This window comes from Myiozetetes cayanensis, unplaced genomic scaffold (assembly GCF_022539395.1).
Source record: "Myiozetetes cayanensis isolate MyiCay16 unplaced genomic scaffold, myiCay2020 scf15, whole genome shotgun sequence".
NCBI classification, from domain to species: Eukaryota; Metazoa; Chordata; class Aves; order Passeriformes; family Tyrannidae; genus Myiozetetes; species Myiozetetes cayanensis.
The window spans coordinates 14,762,181-14,781,513 of NW_026087159.1; the positions used below are offsets into that span (position 1 = coordinate 14,762,181).

At 48.5% G+C, this 19,333-nt stretch overlaps 1 protein-coding gene across 2 annotated transcripts in view; it reads right to left on the reverse strand.

Annotated features, from left to right (window-relative positions):
- The window catches only part of GABRA3 (gamma-aminobutyric acid type A receptor subunit alpha3), a 71,373-nt gene that overhangs the window by 11,535 nt on the left and 40,505 nt on the right, over nucleotides 1-19,333 (reverse strand). For both annotated transcript variants that reach the window (XM_050310465.1, XM_050310466.1), the window contains 5 exons: nucleotides 18,497-18,717; nucleotides 11,280-11,362; nucleotides 7,731-7,874; nucleotides 6,201-6,353; nucleotides 3,254-3,465 (listed from right to left, as the gene is read on the reverse strand). In XM_050310465.1, the coding sequence (XP_050166422.1) occupies nucleotides 3,254-3,465; nucleotides 6,201-6,353; nucleotides 7,731-7,874; nucleotides 11,280-11,362; nucleotides 18,497-18,717 (813 nt within the window). The remainder of the gene's footprint in view (nucleotides 1-3,253; nucleotides 3,466-6,200; nucleotides 6,354-7,730; nucleotides 7,875-11,279; nucleotides 11,363-18,496; nucleotides 18,718-19,333) is intronic.

Genomic DNA, 19,333 nt, shown 5'->3' on the forward strand with positions numbered 1-19,333 from the left:
TGCACTACAGAAGTATTGTCTTAAGATAAAAACTAAGATCCAGGATTATTCCTCCATCCAAAGTGTGTTCTTCCTTGTTTCCCTGTGTCTGACTGAAGCTGCTTGTATGTCTTTGTTGGTTTTTTTGCCACCCAGAATTTCAGGGCAATGTCAGACAAGCACAGATACAGAGTGAGACCAGATTTGATGCACAGATGTGGCATAGCAGGCAATACTGGGTTAAAGGAAGTGTCTTCCCAAGATCCAAAGCATCTTCCATCCCAAGGAACAGACAACACCTTTCTGTAGTGAACTTGCTGGTAAATGTCATCCCCGCAGTTTCCCAGTGGCAAACTCATCACTGACTGCTGTCTCTTTGAGTGCTCACTGCCACCCAAAAAGTGACCTTGTTGGCTCCAGAGGTGGTCATCCCTATGGAAGGGATGATGGATGGGCTGGATGGATCTCCCTCTGTTCAGACACAGCCCTTCTGTCCTGAATTGGATCCCTTTAACAAGATATTTTGAGAATGCTGAAGACAGGGAGCTTTGCTGGCCACTGACACCACTCACCTTTCACCATTTCTTTGTCCTCTCACGCATCCCCCCACTACTGCCATCTCACACCTTCCTCCTCATCATGGTTTTTAAAAAATCACCTTTACCAACAAGTTTTCCACGTTGGATCCAGATACCTTTCTCCAGTTTTATCTGCACCTCTAGGTTGGTTGCAGCCAGTTTACCATACAAAAGAAAATAGATCCTTCATCTACAATTAGCAATTACTGGTGGCAGGCAAGAAAGGCTTGGAAAATCTTTGGGTCCAAGAAACATTAGTTAAATCTTACCAGAGTGCATGCTAAAGGGAGGTTTCGGTGACACCTGTAGTGATATTTGCCTGCTTTTCATTAGAGGAGAACTGCAGAGAACGTGCTGAGTCCCTCCCAGCTAAAACCAGACCCCAACTGTGGCTACAAGCCAGAACATCATCATGATTTTATGATGCAGAGACCAGTGATTCACCAAGATCAGCCCACCATGTCAGATTACACCTGCAAAAAACCCATGGTTTTCCCACCTAGACCAGTGGTTGGGCTGAAGGGGAGGAAGAAAAAGAATGGACCCAGCCCTGGGAGAATGAGCAGCCTGGGAGTGTCTGTCAGCAACCAGCAGCTTTTGCATGGCAGTGATTTCTCTCAAATGGGAAGGGAAGCATTACTGCTGCCTACATTGTTGGTTTGTTTGGTTTTTTTTTCATGTTCATGCAAGGGAACAATCAAACCTGGAGTGAGGATCCTTGCCATCACATCAATAAAGAGCACAGCTTTTGGCTGGGGAGAAGGATCTCCAGAGACCAGCCTGGGCTTGTCACTGGTAGTTTTACCCCTGATGCAAACACTTTAAAATGCCAATAGTTATTCTTCTCCCTCCTCTTTCTTTTGTGGCTTCAACCACCTGGCTTGTCAATTGTTTCAAGAAGAGCTAATTAAAGGCTGAATCTGAGCCAACGAGGCACTTCCACCGTGCAGCAAATTCGCTGCTTGGAAATACTCATTGGAATAAAGATGAAAAACAAATAGTTTGACACATCATATTCCTAAGCTCCCTGAAAGCCCATCACTCTTTGGGGAGCTCTGTGAGCTGCAGAGACAGGGAGTGGGTTTGCCTTCTACAGCAGAGATTAGAGTTAGCTTGGAAAAGCATCCACAAATCTGGAGTCCTTACTGATTATCCAGGCTGATGCCGATTGCAGCGAGCTCACAAAGAGCACCCCCTCGGAAGCATTCCTGGTCCTGCTTTGTTTTCTTGTTTGATTACCGTGTGCATAAACATTCTGCATTCTCTTACCCTATTGTTTCAGCACTGTTAGTCTTGCAGTGCTGGGTCAATGAATAAATTGATAAACACGCTTGCTTTTAAGACAAACTGAACTTTTGAGCCTTTGCTGCTTTTTCCGCTGTGCCCAGTTCAGATAATTGCCCAAGGCTCTGTGAATCCTGATTTTGTGCTGATTTGCCCATCCCTGAAAGGGATACAGTTGTTTTCAGGACCTGTTCTGACTCTTCAGTCATGCCAATGACTCAGAAAAGGCTTCTCTCTTCTCTAGAGCCCAGGTTATCATTACTGTTCATGATGGAAGTGGAAGACCATCTCCTGGCCTCCTCTGGAGGCCTTCTGCCATGAGTCTGCTGCTCAGCTGCACAGCTGCACAGCTGCAAAAGCAAACAGATAGAGAATCCAAGAAAGACAAGAGAGAGGCATTCAACACCCAGAGATGGCTCTCTAGATGGCTCTCCGTTCACCTTCTTTGACCTCCATGCCAGGGAGATGACTGGCTGCTGTCTTCCAAAAAGTTACTGCAATTCTGTCAGGTATTTACAGACAGCCCCACAACAATTTCAAACACCACATCAAAATGCGAAGGAGAAAAATATAAAGGCTCCAGAACCAAGAACAAGGACAAAGCTGATTTCCAAATTGATTCAATAAATATAAACAAGGAGCAGCATGCTACAGTAAGCGATTTCTCTGCACAGCCAAGATTAAATCAGTTCAGAGGGAGGGGGGCACGAGCAGGGGTAGCAGTGGCTGTCAGGAAGGAAGCTGCCAGAGAGGCTGATCCCGAGCGAGGAGGGAAAACGTGGGTGATGCCAGGCACTAATTTGCTGCCAGTTGCTGTTTGTGATTGCTTGCTTCCCACCCACCCTCTCTGCCCAAGCAGCAGCTGCTGGCAGCTGTGGGCAACAGCACAAGCATCAGACCTGCCCATTGCTGCACCAGCCAGGGGGACACCGACAGTCAGGGGACACAGCGGATCGGGACCGTCCCCACCGGTGAGCCTGGTGTCCTGTGGCACACCTGGGCTTGTGTGGCATGCTAGCAGTGAGGAATGGGCTTGGAGAGTTGGGCTGGGTTTGGTTTTGGGCTGGAGGGAGAAGCAAAGAGAGACAAGACCACCAGCAGAGCACGCGCAGAACGCTCACACATCCACGTTCCCACTGGCAAACGGCTGTGCAAGGGGACAGAGGGAAGAGCAAGCAGCCATGCCTGGGGGTTCTCTCCAGCTAAGCACAGCTAAGCCCCCTGAGCCCCCCCTCTCCCGACCCTCAAGAAGCGCTGCAGTCAAGCCCTGGGCTGGGAGGGGCAGTGAGTAACATCCAGCCCCCCGAGTGCTGCGGGGCTGCACGTTACCCACTCCTGTCCCCGGCACAGCTCCCTCCTGCAGCGCTTCTTCACCACCCCCTCCCCGCCCCTGGCCTTGGCCACAGGCTGACCTTCATCTCTTGGGCCTCCAGCACCTTCTTGCCGTCCCAAGCCCAGCTGCGCTTGGTGAAGTAGTTGACGGTGGCGAATTCGATCAGCGCAGAAAACACAAAGGCATAACAGACGGCTATGAACCAGTCCATGGCCGTCGCGTACGCCACTTTGGGTAACGAGTTTCTTGCGCTGATGCTTAGTGTGGTCATGGTGAGCACGGTGGTGACACCTGTGGGAGCAGAGCAGGAGACAGGGGACGGGGTGAGACCGTACGCTCGTCCCGCTTGCGCTCGGCTCCCGCGCTGATTTGACACATCCCGTCAAACGAGGAGCCGCCTTCCAGGCCACGTGACCCACGTTCCCCCTGGAATTAAGGGATCTTACCCAGAACTAATCTGTGGTGCGATTCATAGACTAACAGACCAGTCCAGGCTGGCAGGAAGTCACTTTTGTAGAATTACAGAATGACAGAATGGTTTGGCTTGGAGGGACCTTAAAGACCACCCAGTTTCAACCCACCTGCCACAGGCAGGGACACCCTCCACTAGACCAGGTTGCTCAAAGCTCCATCCAGCCTGGCCTTGAACACTTCCAGGGATGGGGCAGCCACAGCTTCTCTGGGCAACAGTCAGTCCAAACCCTGCTCAAATCAGAGCCAACTTCAGGTTTCTCAAGGCTGTCTCCGTTTCGGCTTTTGGCACGATCAATGGCAAACATTTCAACAGGATGAGATGAACCTTTCCCAAACTCCACTGTCTAGACCTCTGCTCACCACAGAAGAGTCTTAGCTCACAGGTAGGCACCTGCACTCAATTCCTTGCCTGCTGGCAGGGTAAGCTGCATGATCCTAGAGCCAGCTCCCTCCATGCAGAATGTGCCATGGAGAAGCCTTTGGCTGCTTTTGCAGTAAAATGGAAACAATAAACTATTGTTGTTATTGCTGGATGGTTGGGAACCTCACAGAGGGTCAAAAACTGGCCACTCATCCAGTATGGCTGTCAAGGTTTTGGAAATGGCATCTTGGGACCTGCATGGATGGACACCTGGGATCCTGGGTCCCACCAGCACAGCCAGCACCTGCCAGTGGCCCAAGCTGCCAGAATAAATGTCCCAATGGGTGACACTTATTAAAAGATGATCGGTTGCAAAATGCCTTTTAAAGCTTTTTTCATTAAGGCAAGCAACCATTGCTATCCATTTTCCCCAATAATGTGTTTTTCAATTAAAAATGCATTAAAAATGTTACAAAAATATTGACTAATTTTCAGTTCCTTTGAGCCATACTCCTGGTAATTTAAGAGTTTCAATTCAATATTGTTGACAATACTTTCCGAGGGGAAAAAAAAAAAAAAAGAAGGAATAAACAATTGAAGTTCTCATTATTTTCTTAATAGGAAAGTAAGGCAATTTGGGAGCAAAGACATTTTTCACAAAGGTAGGTTTTAATTTTTCAGTCAGCTCTTTGCTGCTCAATCTGAGCTGCTGCTGCTTGAGGAAACCCACTGCACTGTAATTCTCAGGGTAACACAGGGGGAATCAAGCCCCCCGTGTCATGAGTGCACAGGTACTCCAGATGCTGATGGAAGAGCCCTCCTGGGACATGGGCAGACACAGGGGCCAGGAGTGGGGTTCAGCTGCGAATGATTCACAGAGGGATAGGTGAGGAAATTTCATCAGTGATTGATAGACCAGCTCTATATGCCTGAGCTGGTCCTATTTTCCACATGATTTCTGTCTGAGCTCCCCCTTTTCCACCCTGTGGGATGGAAACAGCAAACAATGTTTGCTGAGGGGCCAGGCCCCCTCTTCTTCACCATTATCACTGTTCAGTGAAGCTCTTGCAGTCGGGATCTTGCAAAACAGTTTGGCCATACCAACCTAGGTTTGCCCTCCACCCTGGGCATCCCTGTGGGATCTGCCTTACTGGGCAAGGGAAGATAACCCAGTAGCTCGAGAAGCTGGAGTCACCTGTCAATATTAAAGCTTGTTCGTGACTTACATTTCACAATCCCCAGCGAACACAAAAAACATAATGATTCCCTTCTAGTTCATTTAGGAGGGTGCAGAACCACCTGTGATCCTCCCTGCACCTCATTCCAGTCCACAGCAGGGGAACAAGGTCCAGTGGAGAGGCTCCAGACAGGAGGACATCAGCCGTGTTGGGTTTGTGGGAGTATTTCCGTCACGACTTTTGCTACAGAGAAAATGCTTCATGATCTTTGAAATTATTTCTGTCTTACTAAAAAAACACACAAGCAGGTGGTACCGTATGACCCCTCTCTGCTTGGGGACTTTTGTGCAATACAGTCTCTGCTAAGTGGAATCTGCTGGGCAGTGCTGCTTCCAAGAAATACAATCCTGCAGCATCACACCTGCTCTGTGTAGATCCTGAACTAAAGGTCTCAACAGGAAAGCACAAAGCACTTCTGTTATTAAATGTTTGTAAAAGCTATTAATATACGTGCAATGCCAGCCTGACACTTTGCCTTGGAGAGAGGATCTGAAAGCAGCTGAAGGAAAATAATAACACTATATTCACCATGCAGTTACGCTGCCTCAGCCCAGGAACTTGCTCTGTGGAGCTTTGACCAGGGGCACATCAGCAATTTCAAAGGTAGAGCTTTAAATGCCTCCCCATGTACCCATGATCTCCTCAACTCAAAATTCAATACAGATAAGCAGACACAGCCAAATGCATGTAATTAGATGATCAATACCTTGATTACTGTTAATATTTATGCCTTGGTTTCTAGTAGAAACAAGGACAGGAGTGTTTTTGCAGTGACTCAGGGAAAGCAGGGGCACTGGGAAGACACTGAAAGCTATCCTGGGGAATCATCAGCAGCTTCAACGATGCCAGACAAGGCCTGGGGAGACCAGCTCTGATTTAAGTCCATTTCCCTTCATTTGTGGTGCCTTTCTCCCCCCTGCGCTGAGAGGATGCCCCTGCGCTCCCAGACTCACCGAAAACCGTCCGGGCAGGAACTGATTCCCTGTTAAGCCAGAAGGAGACCTGGGACAGGATGACGGTCATAATGCAGGGCAGGTAGGTCTGGATCACAAAGTACCCGATCTTCCTCTTGAGGTGGAAGTGTGTGGTCATGACGACGTACTCCCCTGCAGAGACAGCCAGGCAGAGATGCTGAGCCCCCCCCGCCTTCCAGGACGGGCCCAGCTGCCCACCCCTCCAGCCCTGAGCCACGAGAGGTCTGTCCTGAACCAGCTTCCAAGCTCTTCAATGGAATCCTGTGTTTGCCCCTTCAGAACACTCCTCTGGGGACGTCTTTAATTCCCTGCAGAATGGCTGTGGGATAAAGGCAAATCAGTGCCAACAACTGGGCAATCCAAGGTGTCCCTGGAGGTCTCTCCTGACCCAGGTCCCACCCCTCTCCTGCATCAGCCCAGGGAGCCACGCTGTGGGTAAGATCCCTCAAGCCTGGAGAGATCCTGACAGCGCTTCAGTAGGATTTAAGGACAAAGGATTTTGTTTTCTTCTCCAATCCTGAAAATGTTCCACCTTGCCACACTTAAACTGTCTCAAAAATCAGGACAAATTCTGCTGTTAAAGGTCTGCCCTGTGAACCAAAGAAGCAGCTGTCCCTGTTTTCCCCTCCATGTCCTATTCCTCCCCTCAGAGCTTTGGATATTTTGTTGGATTACTGTGCCTTTCTGTTGTGTGCGTGGCTCTGCTAAATCATTACACACAGGAGCCTTTAGCAGCTTTCTTACCACTTCAGGTTATTCATCTGTACATTTTACTACAACTTAAGTAGAGAGATGGGCCAGATATTATGACATTTAGTTCCCTGGGCTCCCCACATTTCCCCAAGGGAGGTGAAATGAGTTGTTACAGACAGACACTATTAAAATCAAGTGCACCAGAGAGGAAATATCCTCAAATGAGAGAACTACTGGTGCATACAGAAGAAAAAAATAAAAGAAAAAAAGGAAATATGAGAGACACACATGAGATAACAGAAGCCATCAGTACCTGCATTCAGAGGGGAAGGGAGGAGCAGCAGATGGGAGAGAAAGATGATTAATATTGGTCATTAATCAGAAGAAACATTTGTTTGGGGTAATCTTCTATTAGCTATGATAATATTTGTGAAAATCACACTGAACATTATGTTGCTTTCGCCTCCCCTGCCCGCAGTGCTCTCCTGAGGGACTGGAAAGGGATCCAAGACAAATGAACCCACAGCAGCAAGAACCAGCTGGACAATGCAGGGCAAATTTTCCACACAACAGATCCTATTTAGGTGCTTCAGATCAGTTTTCCTGAAGACTATGGATGATAAGGCTCTTTCAGTGGCAAACCCCTTAAAACTAAACTCTTTACTGCCTCTTGGTGACTGCTGTGGATGTCACCAGCCAGTTTCTCCATCAGCACGTGGCTTGGGAAGTGCTGTGCTCCCCGCTGTGCCAAAGCATGGCATTCCAAGCCCATCCTATCTCAGGATGTGCTCAGCCCATGCCCCTCACCACGTGTACCTGTGCTGGACCGCACCATCTCCGTGCCCACGACGTGGCCCAGCAGGTCGTACTGGTTCAGGCGGGACCCACCCTTGGCCACTTCCACTGATTTATCCTTCCCCAGCGTCCAGGTGTAGATCACCTCCGTCTTTGTGTAGGCATCTGCAAGAGGAGGGGGAGGAAGAATGAGGTTTGTGCTTCTGCCTGACCTAAAATATACCAAAAATTAGCCCGTGGCCAAATTAATCTCCGCTGTGCACTTCTCAGAGCCACATGGCTGAGCACAGCCAAGCATGGCCAGAGACCAAGGCAGATCAACAACTGTTAAATCAAATGAGCAGGAGGGAGCTGGGCTTTTCAGGATGGAGCTGCAGAGGAGGCAGAGCACTGTCGTTGAGAGACACGCTGTCCCCTTGACGTGCTGACTCTGCAAGGGCTGGCTCCAAGCAGGGACAAGGCAGGAAGGCATCCAGAGCAGCAGACTGGGGCAGCAGGACAGCCACAGCCCTGCCACGCCAGGGACAGGGACAGGGAATGTCATGCTGGGTAAGAAAGGCTAAATGCAAATGGGGTTAAATTTCAGGTACAGGAGAAAAAGTTTAAAATCTCTACCCTCGCTCAGAAGCAAGTCTCTCTCAGCTTTGGAGGTGGTGTGCTCTCCCACCAAAATGCTTTTTCCCTGCCTGACCCTGTGTTTGTGACCAAACCCCTGCTCTGTCCCCATAGCCAGTCCCTCTCTCAGCAGTGCCAATATGCTTTTGGCTTTGCCAGTCCCATGGATATCCAGAAACTCAGTCTGTCCAGACTCTGTCAGGGGCTCCTTCTCCCATAATGCCCAAACTTCCTGTGCAGGAAGTTCCTGCAACTCTGCACCAGTTTTTAAAGCAAGAACATAGTTCATTAAACCAAGCTTTTAACTAATTTTACCACCAGCTCCTCCTATTAAGACATTGAGGAACTCTTTGACTGCAGACAGGTTGAGCAATGGGTCAGGTCTGCTCCAGAAATGTCTCAGCTCCTGCTTTGTGGAAGATTGTGTCCCGAAACAACCAGATTTCTCTGATCTTTTTAAAACAACCGCTGCTAGCCCTGCACTGCAGGTTTTGGCAAACCTGTCAAATATTAACCAGGAGCCTTGCAAAGTGGGGTGAGTGGTTCTGATGATCAGCCAATGATTCTCAGCATGCCAGTGTGCTGCCCAGGCACTTCTGGTGCAGGCTGGCCCCTCTCATTCCATGTGCAACATTCCGCTTTTCCAACCCTTCCTTCCAGCTCTCAGCATGCTTCTGGAGAGCTCCATCCTCCTCCAGAGCTCTGCACGGCTCTGCCACTGCTCTTTCACCTGACAGGCAACACCTCCTGCTCTGGCAGTCACAGTTCATTTACTGCCACTCCCAACCTGCTAAGGGAACCTACCCCCAGTTTCATTGCCACCCTTCCTAAAAATTCAGGAATGTCTGTAAAAATTCTGTCCTGAAGTTTTGTCTAGAAAATTCAGGTGTCTGCACATCTGGCTGTGTGGGACAGAAGGGTATCTGGTGTCATGCCCTGTAGGCATGGCATGGATGCTTGGAACACCTTTAATGCCACGTATCAGTTTTGGTTCTGCCAATGCCTTGTTGGCAATGCTGTCCAATCCAATCCAAATAAGGACAGCTCTTGGACATTTAGTGGAGCTGGTAACTTCAGCAACATCTTCTGCTACCCTGGGCTCAGACAGCTGCTGTACAAATGTCCTGTGATGGCTTAGGAACAGTTCTTTGTGATGTACATTCATCTTTGAGGGAACATGGTGACCATCACATTCACTGCTCTTGGCCCCAGGAATGATGCAGGTGGGCAGCTGAAGCTCTCTGGAACGCCTGATGCCCTCAATTCTTCTGCAGATTCTCTGCCTTCCCTCCCTGGGGGGCTGCCATGGTGGCACAGGGACAGAAGGCCACTTCTGAGCCATTCAGGTTGTGGGGATCAGTGGAAAGTGGCCTGTCAGGCAAACTCAGCTACCCCTTGAATAACACGTGTCTGCTACTGGCATTGTCCTTCTGCTCACAACTCTAACCCACTTTAGGCTTCTTGAAAATGAAGCTTCCAGCTGTTGGTGGCTTTTTAGTGAAAACACTGCTTTAATCTTCCTCCAGCACAGGAGAGGTGAGCTCAGATGCCGTGCAGATGGTGCTTTAGAAAGAGCCACACTAATGTTAACCAGGGGCAGCTTCCTGAGCTGCTTGTCTTAAAACTCTCATCATTCACAGGCCAAATCAGTAAAAAAAAAAAAAACCAAAACCCAACGGCTGTTCCAGCAGAAATATACACATTAATCTCTTTTCCCCACCAAGAAACATTATAAGCAATTAGATGTGGAGTAATCTGCCTTCCTGCAAGTCTTGTAATAATCCCAGAGTTTAGGCCTGAGGTAGGAGGTTTTATATCCCTCCTCACAAGGTCAATTAACATTAATAATTCATCCTTCTCTAAGGCTTGCTATTTTACTGGCCTCAGTGATGTCTTGTGGCAATGAGTCCTACATTTAATTAGGTGCTGCCTACAAAATAGCCTCATTTTAGTAGTTTTGAATAATCCAGTTTCATGGGTTCAGTTTGTCATGAGGCAGAGGAGCAGATGCACATGATAAATATGATTTCTTCTGCTGTCACTCAAACTTTTTAACTTTGTCCTTAGTTAGCTCCCAAATGGCTACAGGAAAGGAGTATCAGTTTAAGAAAGATTGGATTTTTCTGGAGGTTACTGGTGTGGGCTCATTCTGTACTTGGAGGTGGGCAACTCTTTCATCTACTGCAAATATAGATTGGGAGTGGTGCTCAGCTTGTTGGACCTGGAGAGGCAGGGCTGGACTAGGAAATTTATTCTGACATTGTGGTGAACCAGTGGCTTGGAGTTTGGCTCTCACTCACTTCAGGAACAAAACCAAATGAAATTTAACTCCTGTATGGAGACCAGAAGAAACTTGTTCCAGGGCAGGCTATGGGAATCCCAAGCAGCTGAGCAGCTGCAAGCCTGGGAAGCTGGGAGCAGCTTCCCACTCACCAGCAGCCTGCAAACCTTCCCTAAACCAGAACCCTTGGCTGTTAGGACTGAGCTTTCCAGGGTTTCCAAGCCTTTTACTCGAGAGCCACCTGCCTGACAGACTGAAGGGGTTTGTAAGCTCCACTGGAGCATGGAGCCAGAGTAACCAAGTATTTCAGGGTCTCCCCAGACTGGCAGGAGGGATGTAGGGAAGCTGGACAGGACATCCAGCAGCAGGTACCACTGCTATCTTCCCAAATCTGTCTCCCCAGGACCACCTTGTGATGAAGGAAAAACATATCTCAGATTTAGAATCACAGAATCAGTAAGGTTGGCAAAGACCTCTAAGATCATCGAGTCGACCCATCACTGCCATGAGATGCATGAGATGCCAAGAAAACATTTTTAGTCATTAATTAATGGTAATTATCATTATCAATAATTAATAACACTGTTACTAGAATACTGGGTGACACTAGCCACAGGAAGGACTTCTCTTTACCTCTGCACCAGCTCCTTGCAGAGGCTGACCAGGGTACTTACAGCTCCCGAATTTCAGTGGGCAAGCGTGCACGTCCATCGGGAAGTCCTCGAGGTGCATGGGGCACTCGGCGTGAATGGTGAGCCTGCAAGACAAAGCACAGGGCACTCAGAGACACCCCTGGCCCTTCTGCCACGGCCTGTGTCCTGCATCCAGCAGCAGCAGCAAAGACCTCGCCCTGCTCCCCAACCTCTGCGTCTCCAGGGGCAGAAAGCTGTGGAGAGAACAGCAGGCACACGGACCTGGAAACCTTTTCCGTTGTATAAACTCAAGCCTATTGACCGAGTTCATCTTTACCTGCTCAGTGCAACTGGAAAATCTGCCAAAGGCCAGGACTCCTGTTTGCTTGAGCACTGTGAACAGAGCTCCCTAATGCCTGGGGCCAGGGGACATCTCCTGGACCGTGCTGGACAGCAGAGGGAAAGGGCTGCCAGGGAACAGGCCTGTTCTTCAGGGAGGGCTGCAAGGAGCTCAGGGCTGGCAGACAGCTCAGTCAGGAAGCCACAGCACTACTGGGCTGAGCAAAGTCAGTCAGACCCACGAAGTCACCAGGGTAAACATCTTCCTTTCCACGTGGGGCACCTCATCCCCCCTCACTGGGGGCACTGCAGGGGACGCTGTAGGTAGATGCAGAACTGCATGTCCTGGGGTTGCCTGGGGGTGAGCAGGACAACTTGTGAGCTTCACACATCCAAACCCCCGCAGGATACCTTGTCAGGAAGCAGCTTTGTGAGGGAGGCACAGCCATAAAAGCAGTGTGCTGCAGAATATGGGGCCAGGCATAAAAGGATCCATTATAAAAGGCTCTAAAAAAGGTAGTTCTGAGCTCGTGTTCCTTCCTAAAGTACTGCAAAGTGTGCAGCCTAGGAGGGCGAGACAGAACAAACAGCTTCCCAGGAGATGTCTAATACAATCTTCTCTGAAGGAACCACTTGTAGAGAAAAGGACTCCCTTCTGATGGCTCAGCAAAACAGGAAACAAACCATGACAGCAGCAACATGTGGATGCAAAGGGCAGGAGCACAGACCTAAGGCTGATGGTGGTTGGTGGAAAACTCAGGTCAAGAAGCTTCTATTGAGATATTTTCCTTCACCTAGAAAAATGTTCAGCCAAGTTTATTCTTCACAGAAAATGCTGAGGCTTAGGCAAATGCTAAATAAATCCTGAAAAAATAGAGGCTTTGGATTTTGTTTGCTAAAAGCAAAGAATAAAAAAAAAAATAATAAAAATAAAGGTTATTTCTTTCCAGGGGATGAACCTTAAATGGTTCCACAAAAGAGGACTGTTTTTTAAACATGGAGTAATAAAATCTGGTGGACAAAACCAAACCCTTGACAAATTGTTCTAAAAACACCCTGTGGGGGAAACAAAGCAGGATGGCTGTGGCTGGGGGACAGCAGGGGATGTCACAGACAGTGACCACTGGGTCCTGTGGTCATCTAACAAAGAGGTGATGATGACTGTTCATTGGCCAACTGCAATGAACTTTCTGCTTCTCATTTTGTCACTGTCACTTGTGTCAAGGAAATATTGATGCATTTTCCCTGTCCTCCTCAGCAGTACACGTAAGACACTTCCTTTTTACCTTCCTATTTTTTTTCGTTGACATCATTAATTTCTTTATTATTTCAAAAGGCTCTTTGCTGGGAGTTCCCAAAGTTGGCTTATTCAAAGGACCTCTCCTTTGATCAGTGTTTCCCTTCTGATGGATCCTGAAATCACCCTGAAAAACCAGAAAAGTCTTTCCATCCATCCACTGTACTGTTTGCAAGTCTCAGCTGTGCCCAACAGCCACTGTGAATAAGGCTGAATGGCTCCAAGGACTGCAGGACAAGCTGCCCTTGGTCATACCCTCCTGCCCTCTCCAGGCCATGGCCAAGGAGAACATGTGTTGTCAAGGGAAGGAGACAAATTTATATGGATGATGGATGGCTCCATATGTTCGTGGGAACGCAGCAGTTGCATTTTCAACCTAAAGCCTGTATTATTAGCTGAGCCAGTAAACAGTGAAACAATCAATCCACCAACAAACCACCGAAAAAGCAACCTAATCTGCTACTTCTCCACCTACAACTGAAGGAGTTTTAAAATCTCCTGAAATTAAATACAAAAGGAAAGAAAAAAATCACATCACTCCGGCGAGACGAGCCTGATTCAGCAGCTTCATCCAGGCCAGGAGTCAGCACATTCACGGATAACACACAAAGGGAGTCAGCCTCCCTGCTGAGGGGGGAAGCAATACAGGCATTCCCCCTTCCCAGGTGTTCCCCCTTGGCTTTATCCCCACGTGTGTGGGGTGTGCTGACTCCTGGGATGTTCCCCCTGCGGCCAGAACACATGTGCTGCTGCACCTTCCTGCCCACCCCATCCCTTGGCCACCTTTCCCCTCTGCTCCTGCAGCCTCCCTTGCACACACTCATCTTTCAGAGCCCCAATTAGCAGAGGTATTTAGGTGAGCTGTGGAGAGTGCCCGCAATCCCCTCCTGCTCCCCCCTGCCGGCCTTCCCCCCACCTCCTGTCGCTGGGGAAGGGCTTCTCAGCACCGTATGCTTTGCTTAATGAAACATCAAAATGTCAAACGGCAAGGAATGTGCCTCACTTCCCAGACAATTACCTCTGGCTCTGCAGCATTTAGGTAAAAGAGTTTATTGCAGAAATTCTCGTCTCTGCCCCTTTACCCGCTGCAAGGGAGCTTATGGCCAGACAGCCACCGGGTTTTGCTTCAGTGCTCTGATGGCCCATTCAGGTCCAGACATCTGAGCTCTGAAATGTCCTTAGAAAGCCTAAACAGCGCTAGCCAAGCTGCCAGCAATCACATCATCCAGCAGGTGTATCCTTTGGCTCATCCGTCCTAGGAACCAGCAACAACTTATGCAGAACTGCCTTGAAGTCAAACCCCCAACTCCTCATGTTTCCTCTTCACTTCGCTGGCACAATTGGCACCAAAAGCGGAACATCCAGGACAGAAACCATGTTTTTCCTCTTTAAAGTAACGGGAAGTCCTTTGAACTGCGCAGCACAATGGCAAGGAGCGTGAATCAGGCTAAACACACCTCTCCCCGGGCTGACGGGATAACAAACCACTTCAGCTGCGTTCTCATGGTTACCGGGAGCTTAGCGGAGCCTTTGATGTGTCATTAGAGCCCCTGTCGCTACCTGCGTCGTGCTGCAGGATGAGCCAGAACCTCAGTCCAATTTCTGGGACGCAAATGTAATAATCCCTCGGTGTATGAGCGGTACAAAAACACGACAGCGCCCTGCACGGCAGAACCGGCTTTGTTTGTGCCGGGGACGCTGCTCGAGTTTTGTCCTGATTTCTTCTCCGGGAGATTCATTAATAACCACAGTCGGGCCAAACAGTGTTTACAGTTTAGGCTGTGTGAGAATCTAGGTTAGGTTTAATTGCCGGGATTTGAGCTTGAAAGCCAAATTGCTTCTAGGATCCTCGTGCTGGATCTGAAAGCGCTGAATTCACTTTGCATCCTCCCCCAGCCCTTGGAGATTTCAGCCCATGATGGCAGAAATGCAGTGAGATAAGGTGTTCTCTGAAGATTTCTCCCTCCTGGGACAGCTGCCTTATAAAAGTCTGCCTGCACAAAGCCAAGCCTGGAAAACAGATCACTTCTGTCTTTGGATCCACTCTGGAAGCTGTAAGGCAGGGAAAAGCAAGAGCAGATCTCATCTAGTCTATTTGCCTGTGTTTATCAGTCAGTCTAGCTCTGGTCTGCTTGGATCTGTCTGTGCTGCTGTCTAGGATCAGCCCTGATGTGGGATGCAGCCAAATAGCTGCCAGTCCATACTGGGTTGTCCCAGCTGCTGCTCTTGCAGAGAGGCTGCACCTCCATTGTGTGGAAGGGTGCTTCAAGCAAACCCCCCAGGCAGTAAAGACACCCCAAAGCCTTTGCTGAAAGAGACACTGCAAAGCTCTGTGCCTTCACAAAGCAGCACAGGCAGCTCAACCCCCTGAACATACCACAACAGGCAGAGGACTTGTTACGTGGGGTTCAGCAGCCCCTGTGTGTCTGCAAGTGTTCTTTGCCTCCTGCTCTGCCTCTGACTCACCCCAGGGTTCCCTGACCCTCCTTCCTCAGTGCTCATGCACTGCCACCAAGGACCTTGTGTTGTCTTCAGCAACACAGGCTCTCAAGGCAAAGTCTGTGGACATGCAGCTGAATGTCAGCCTGACAGGTAAAGAAAACATCCTCTAAGTGCCTAACTTGAACATGTATTGTCTGGGAACCACTCTGACAATAACCACAAAGCCTCAACATGCCATTCTGACAGTCCCTGTTAAGAGCAGAGGAGCTTTTTTTAAAGCCTGGATTCACAAAGCTGAATCCCATCAGCACAGCATTAAACTTTCACTATTTTCGTATGCTTCAAGGCCAGGAAAACCCAGAACATTATCTACATGCCCCACACAATTCGAACCAGAGAGTACATCCAGAGACTGCTGCAGCAGCTCAGCTTTTGTCTCTACCTTATGTAAATCCATGCACAATTCCCAGTTTGTTGTGCTCAGGTCTGACACCAGAGCTTTGAGACCCTGGGCTGGGCTTCTGTGAACTACTCACATCTTGTAGGAGCTCCACAAGAAAGACTGCAGAGGCAGGGCTACATCATAAAACTGTGTTCCCCGTGCCCTCTAAGGCAGCTGGAGTAGCAGGAAAGATGCAGAGGGATCAGTAATCCTGGGGAACAGAGAAGTGCAGTTCTGTGCTGTGGTCACACAGGCCATGCTGTCACCCAAGGTGCCAAGGCCTGCCAGTGGTCAGATGTTTGCACTGTGATGTTGAACCAGTCCCTGAGGAGGCTGTGCCACGACTAAAGGAGATCTCAGGGTGCTCAGCTACAGCTGCTGTGTGACTCCTCGAAGCTCAGGTCAGTGATAAAGAGGCTCTCTCCAGGAGCTATAAATACTGTCACACAGGTGTAATTTTGCTGGATGCATGTGACAGAGTTGCTTTTCCACCAGAGCAACTTCATCTATAACTGCAAGCCTTGACTAAGAGAAGTTGGCTTTCACAGCAGGATAAATGACAAGAGACAAGCCTTTAATTGCACATCAGCAGAACTGATCCCTCAAGGATATTGGCTGGCACAAGGCAAGGGAGAGGATATTCTCAGGAGTAGAACTGCATGGCAAGGTACCAGTCTAGACTGAGCCTGCAAGGGACCACCTGGGCAGTCCTGCAGGCCAGTGAAAGTCCAAACTTTCTCCAAGGGTGAAATGCTTGTCATGATTTTACAGAGGAATCAAGGTGTGAGTGGCCAGGAGTGGCAAAGCCAGGCAGGATTTGGTCTCTGAGCCCGAGTCATGGTCCTGGCCCATGCAGTCTGTGCTCTTGCATCTTCCTTTCTGAGCATCTCTGAGTGGGCTCTTCACCTCTTACAAAGCATTAGAGGCATATTTAAGCTGGGCAGGAGCTTACACAAAAGGAGGTCCTTCATTCCCCAATTCTTCAGGATGTAGCTAAAATGAAGGATGTTTCAGTTTTATTTAAAAACCCCTCATGGCTCTGTTTTCTTCCAGAAGCTCATTCCCAAGAGTCTCCTGATCCTGCCATCCTGGCACCTGCCCAGCCCTAAACGGAAACATAAATCCAATACTTTCTTAGTCACACCAAACTTGCTGCAGCAGCTAATGGCTGTTTGCTGCATAAAGAAGAAGTGAAATGATATAAAAGCTCTGAAATTGAGTCCTTTTTTTTTTTTTTGGGCTATTTATGCCAGCAGCTCCTGTGATTCTTCGCAGTCAGACAATGCTACGAACGGGGGGAGTGTTAAGTTGTCTACACTCAGGTCAGAGAGCTGGGAGCAGAATCGAGCCCTTGAGTCAAGCTGGGCTTCTCCCTTCATTTACCCCATCTGCCTTAATGTGAGATCACTGATGTGTGGAGACCTAAACCCCCAGGGCACTGGCAGGATTAGCTCATATTTGAGAACTGCTGCACAAAAGCAGAGCATTGTTTATCAATGTAGGCTGTAAAACTTGCTGACACCACACAGATTCACAGCCAGTCGAAGAGATGAAATTCTGCCTGGTCCTCAAAAACAGAGGTGAAAGTGCATCATCTCAGCACACAGAATCCACAACGAAGCCTGTTACTAGTTAGGATTGGCTTGAAGATGGAGACAGAGAAAACAATTTTTTTAAAAAAAGATTTACACCTTCCCAGAACCAACTCAATACCTCTCTTGTGCAACTCTGAGGAGCTTGGTGTTTCATTTATAAGCCCATTTACCTCGGAAGGCAAATTAGTGCATCAGCCCCAGGGGGCAAACATTATTGACGTGGGTGAACAGCTTACAAGTGTACAGAAATATCTGAATAGTTCTGGAATGAACATACAATTAACCCAAAGGCACTTTCTCTTCGTGCTCACAAACTGCTGTAGCTTAATGATAAATGTTATTATGTTCCTGAGATACCCAGACAGGACTGCTCAAGCACAGTTTCCCAACAGCAACTGGTGTTTCCAGAGGGAAGGCCCCAGTTGCTGGAGCTCACAGTGGGGTTGCCCAGGCTGGGCTCTCGTGCTGCAGGGCTGCCTCTTGTTCAGGAGGGGGTAACATAGGCTGGGTTAACCCTAGAACTTCAAATGGCCCCTAGAACCTGGTTTCTCCAAAGCACAGTTTTTAAGAAGCTGTTGTTTGGGGTTTTTTTTTTTCCTAATGATGTGCGTTGATCACACAGATCTGGATTTCTGATTCAACAAAGAAGGAAAAAACAACCCCATCGTTCTCACAAGCAAACTCAGTCTCATTAGATGTTTGAAATGGCTCTGCTGTAACATGCTGAACAAATTTAGGTCTTTTCTGAAGTTGCTGGAGAATAATAAATTCTCCATCCTACTGTTCCCCTAGCAGCACTGGATACCTGATTCATATCCCATCACAGGTCAGGAACAAAATTATGTCAGCTGGAGCATCAACCTCACAAACTATAGATCCCACCACTTCTACCTCATCACATAAAAACAAAAAAAATCAACATGACCAATGAGGGAAAAAAGCTACCTGTAAAAATGTGCAGAAGTTGAGGATCAGGGATGACCCACAGGTGGGAAACAAGGGCAGCAGAGAAAGCAGCACTGTAAGGCTCAAGTGTGATAACAGGGTTAGTGGGAGTCTGCATAAATCCTGCTGTAATGCACCCTGAGGCCCCATTCTGGCCTGCAGGGACCTGGAATACCCTGGCCAGGAGACACACACCCACCTCATGGTGTACAGCAGAGTGCCGTTGTCCACCAGGCGCAGCAGCTTGTTGGGGGTGGTCATGTTGTGGGCCACAGATTTCTTCCCGTTGTGGAAGAAGGTGTCAGGAGTCCAGATCTTGCTGGCCAGCAGGTTGTTGAGGGGGAGTATTTTCATGGGGCCATCAAACTTCAGCCTTTCATCTCTCCAGGATTGCCGGAAAAAGACATCAATGGTGTATTCCTTCGTGGAGAGAGGAGAGAAAAGTTAAGTCGTGCCTTGCTCAGCTGTTCTTTGCCAACAAGGGGATTCAGGGAGTGGTGAAGTATCTGCAGTCATGGAGCAGGCTGCATTTTGGCACTCCTTGGGTGATGTGAAGTGTGGTACAATAAAAAGCAAGAATTAACAGCAGTGGGGGATAAATGACTTACCTATGATGTCAAAATTTGCATTCCAGTGTTTCTGGCCACTGCAGACAAGCTGCAACACAGACTACAGTGGCCAGTTCTGGGGTAGCCCTCCTGCACCATCACCTTTATCCAGGTGTTTCAGGGGAGGGAGTCCATTGTGTGCAGCCACGTGGGCGTTTTAAAAAGCGAAAATAAAGATCCTGCAGATGGAATTTGGCCATGATGCTGGCAACTGTATCCCTGCTCATAAAAAAATATGATGAAATAAACTTCCATGACATTGTCTTAATGTTATTTTGTTCCCCGGGCCACCTCTAGAAAAGCATTGAATCATGGACTTCACAAACTTGCATTACAAGATCCTATGACTTTCTTTTGTCTTCTTGTTCTGTTTTTTTTTTTTTCCTTCCTTCTTTCAGTTAGTGTAGAAACCCATTTCCTAGACCAAA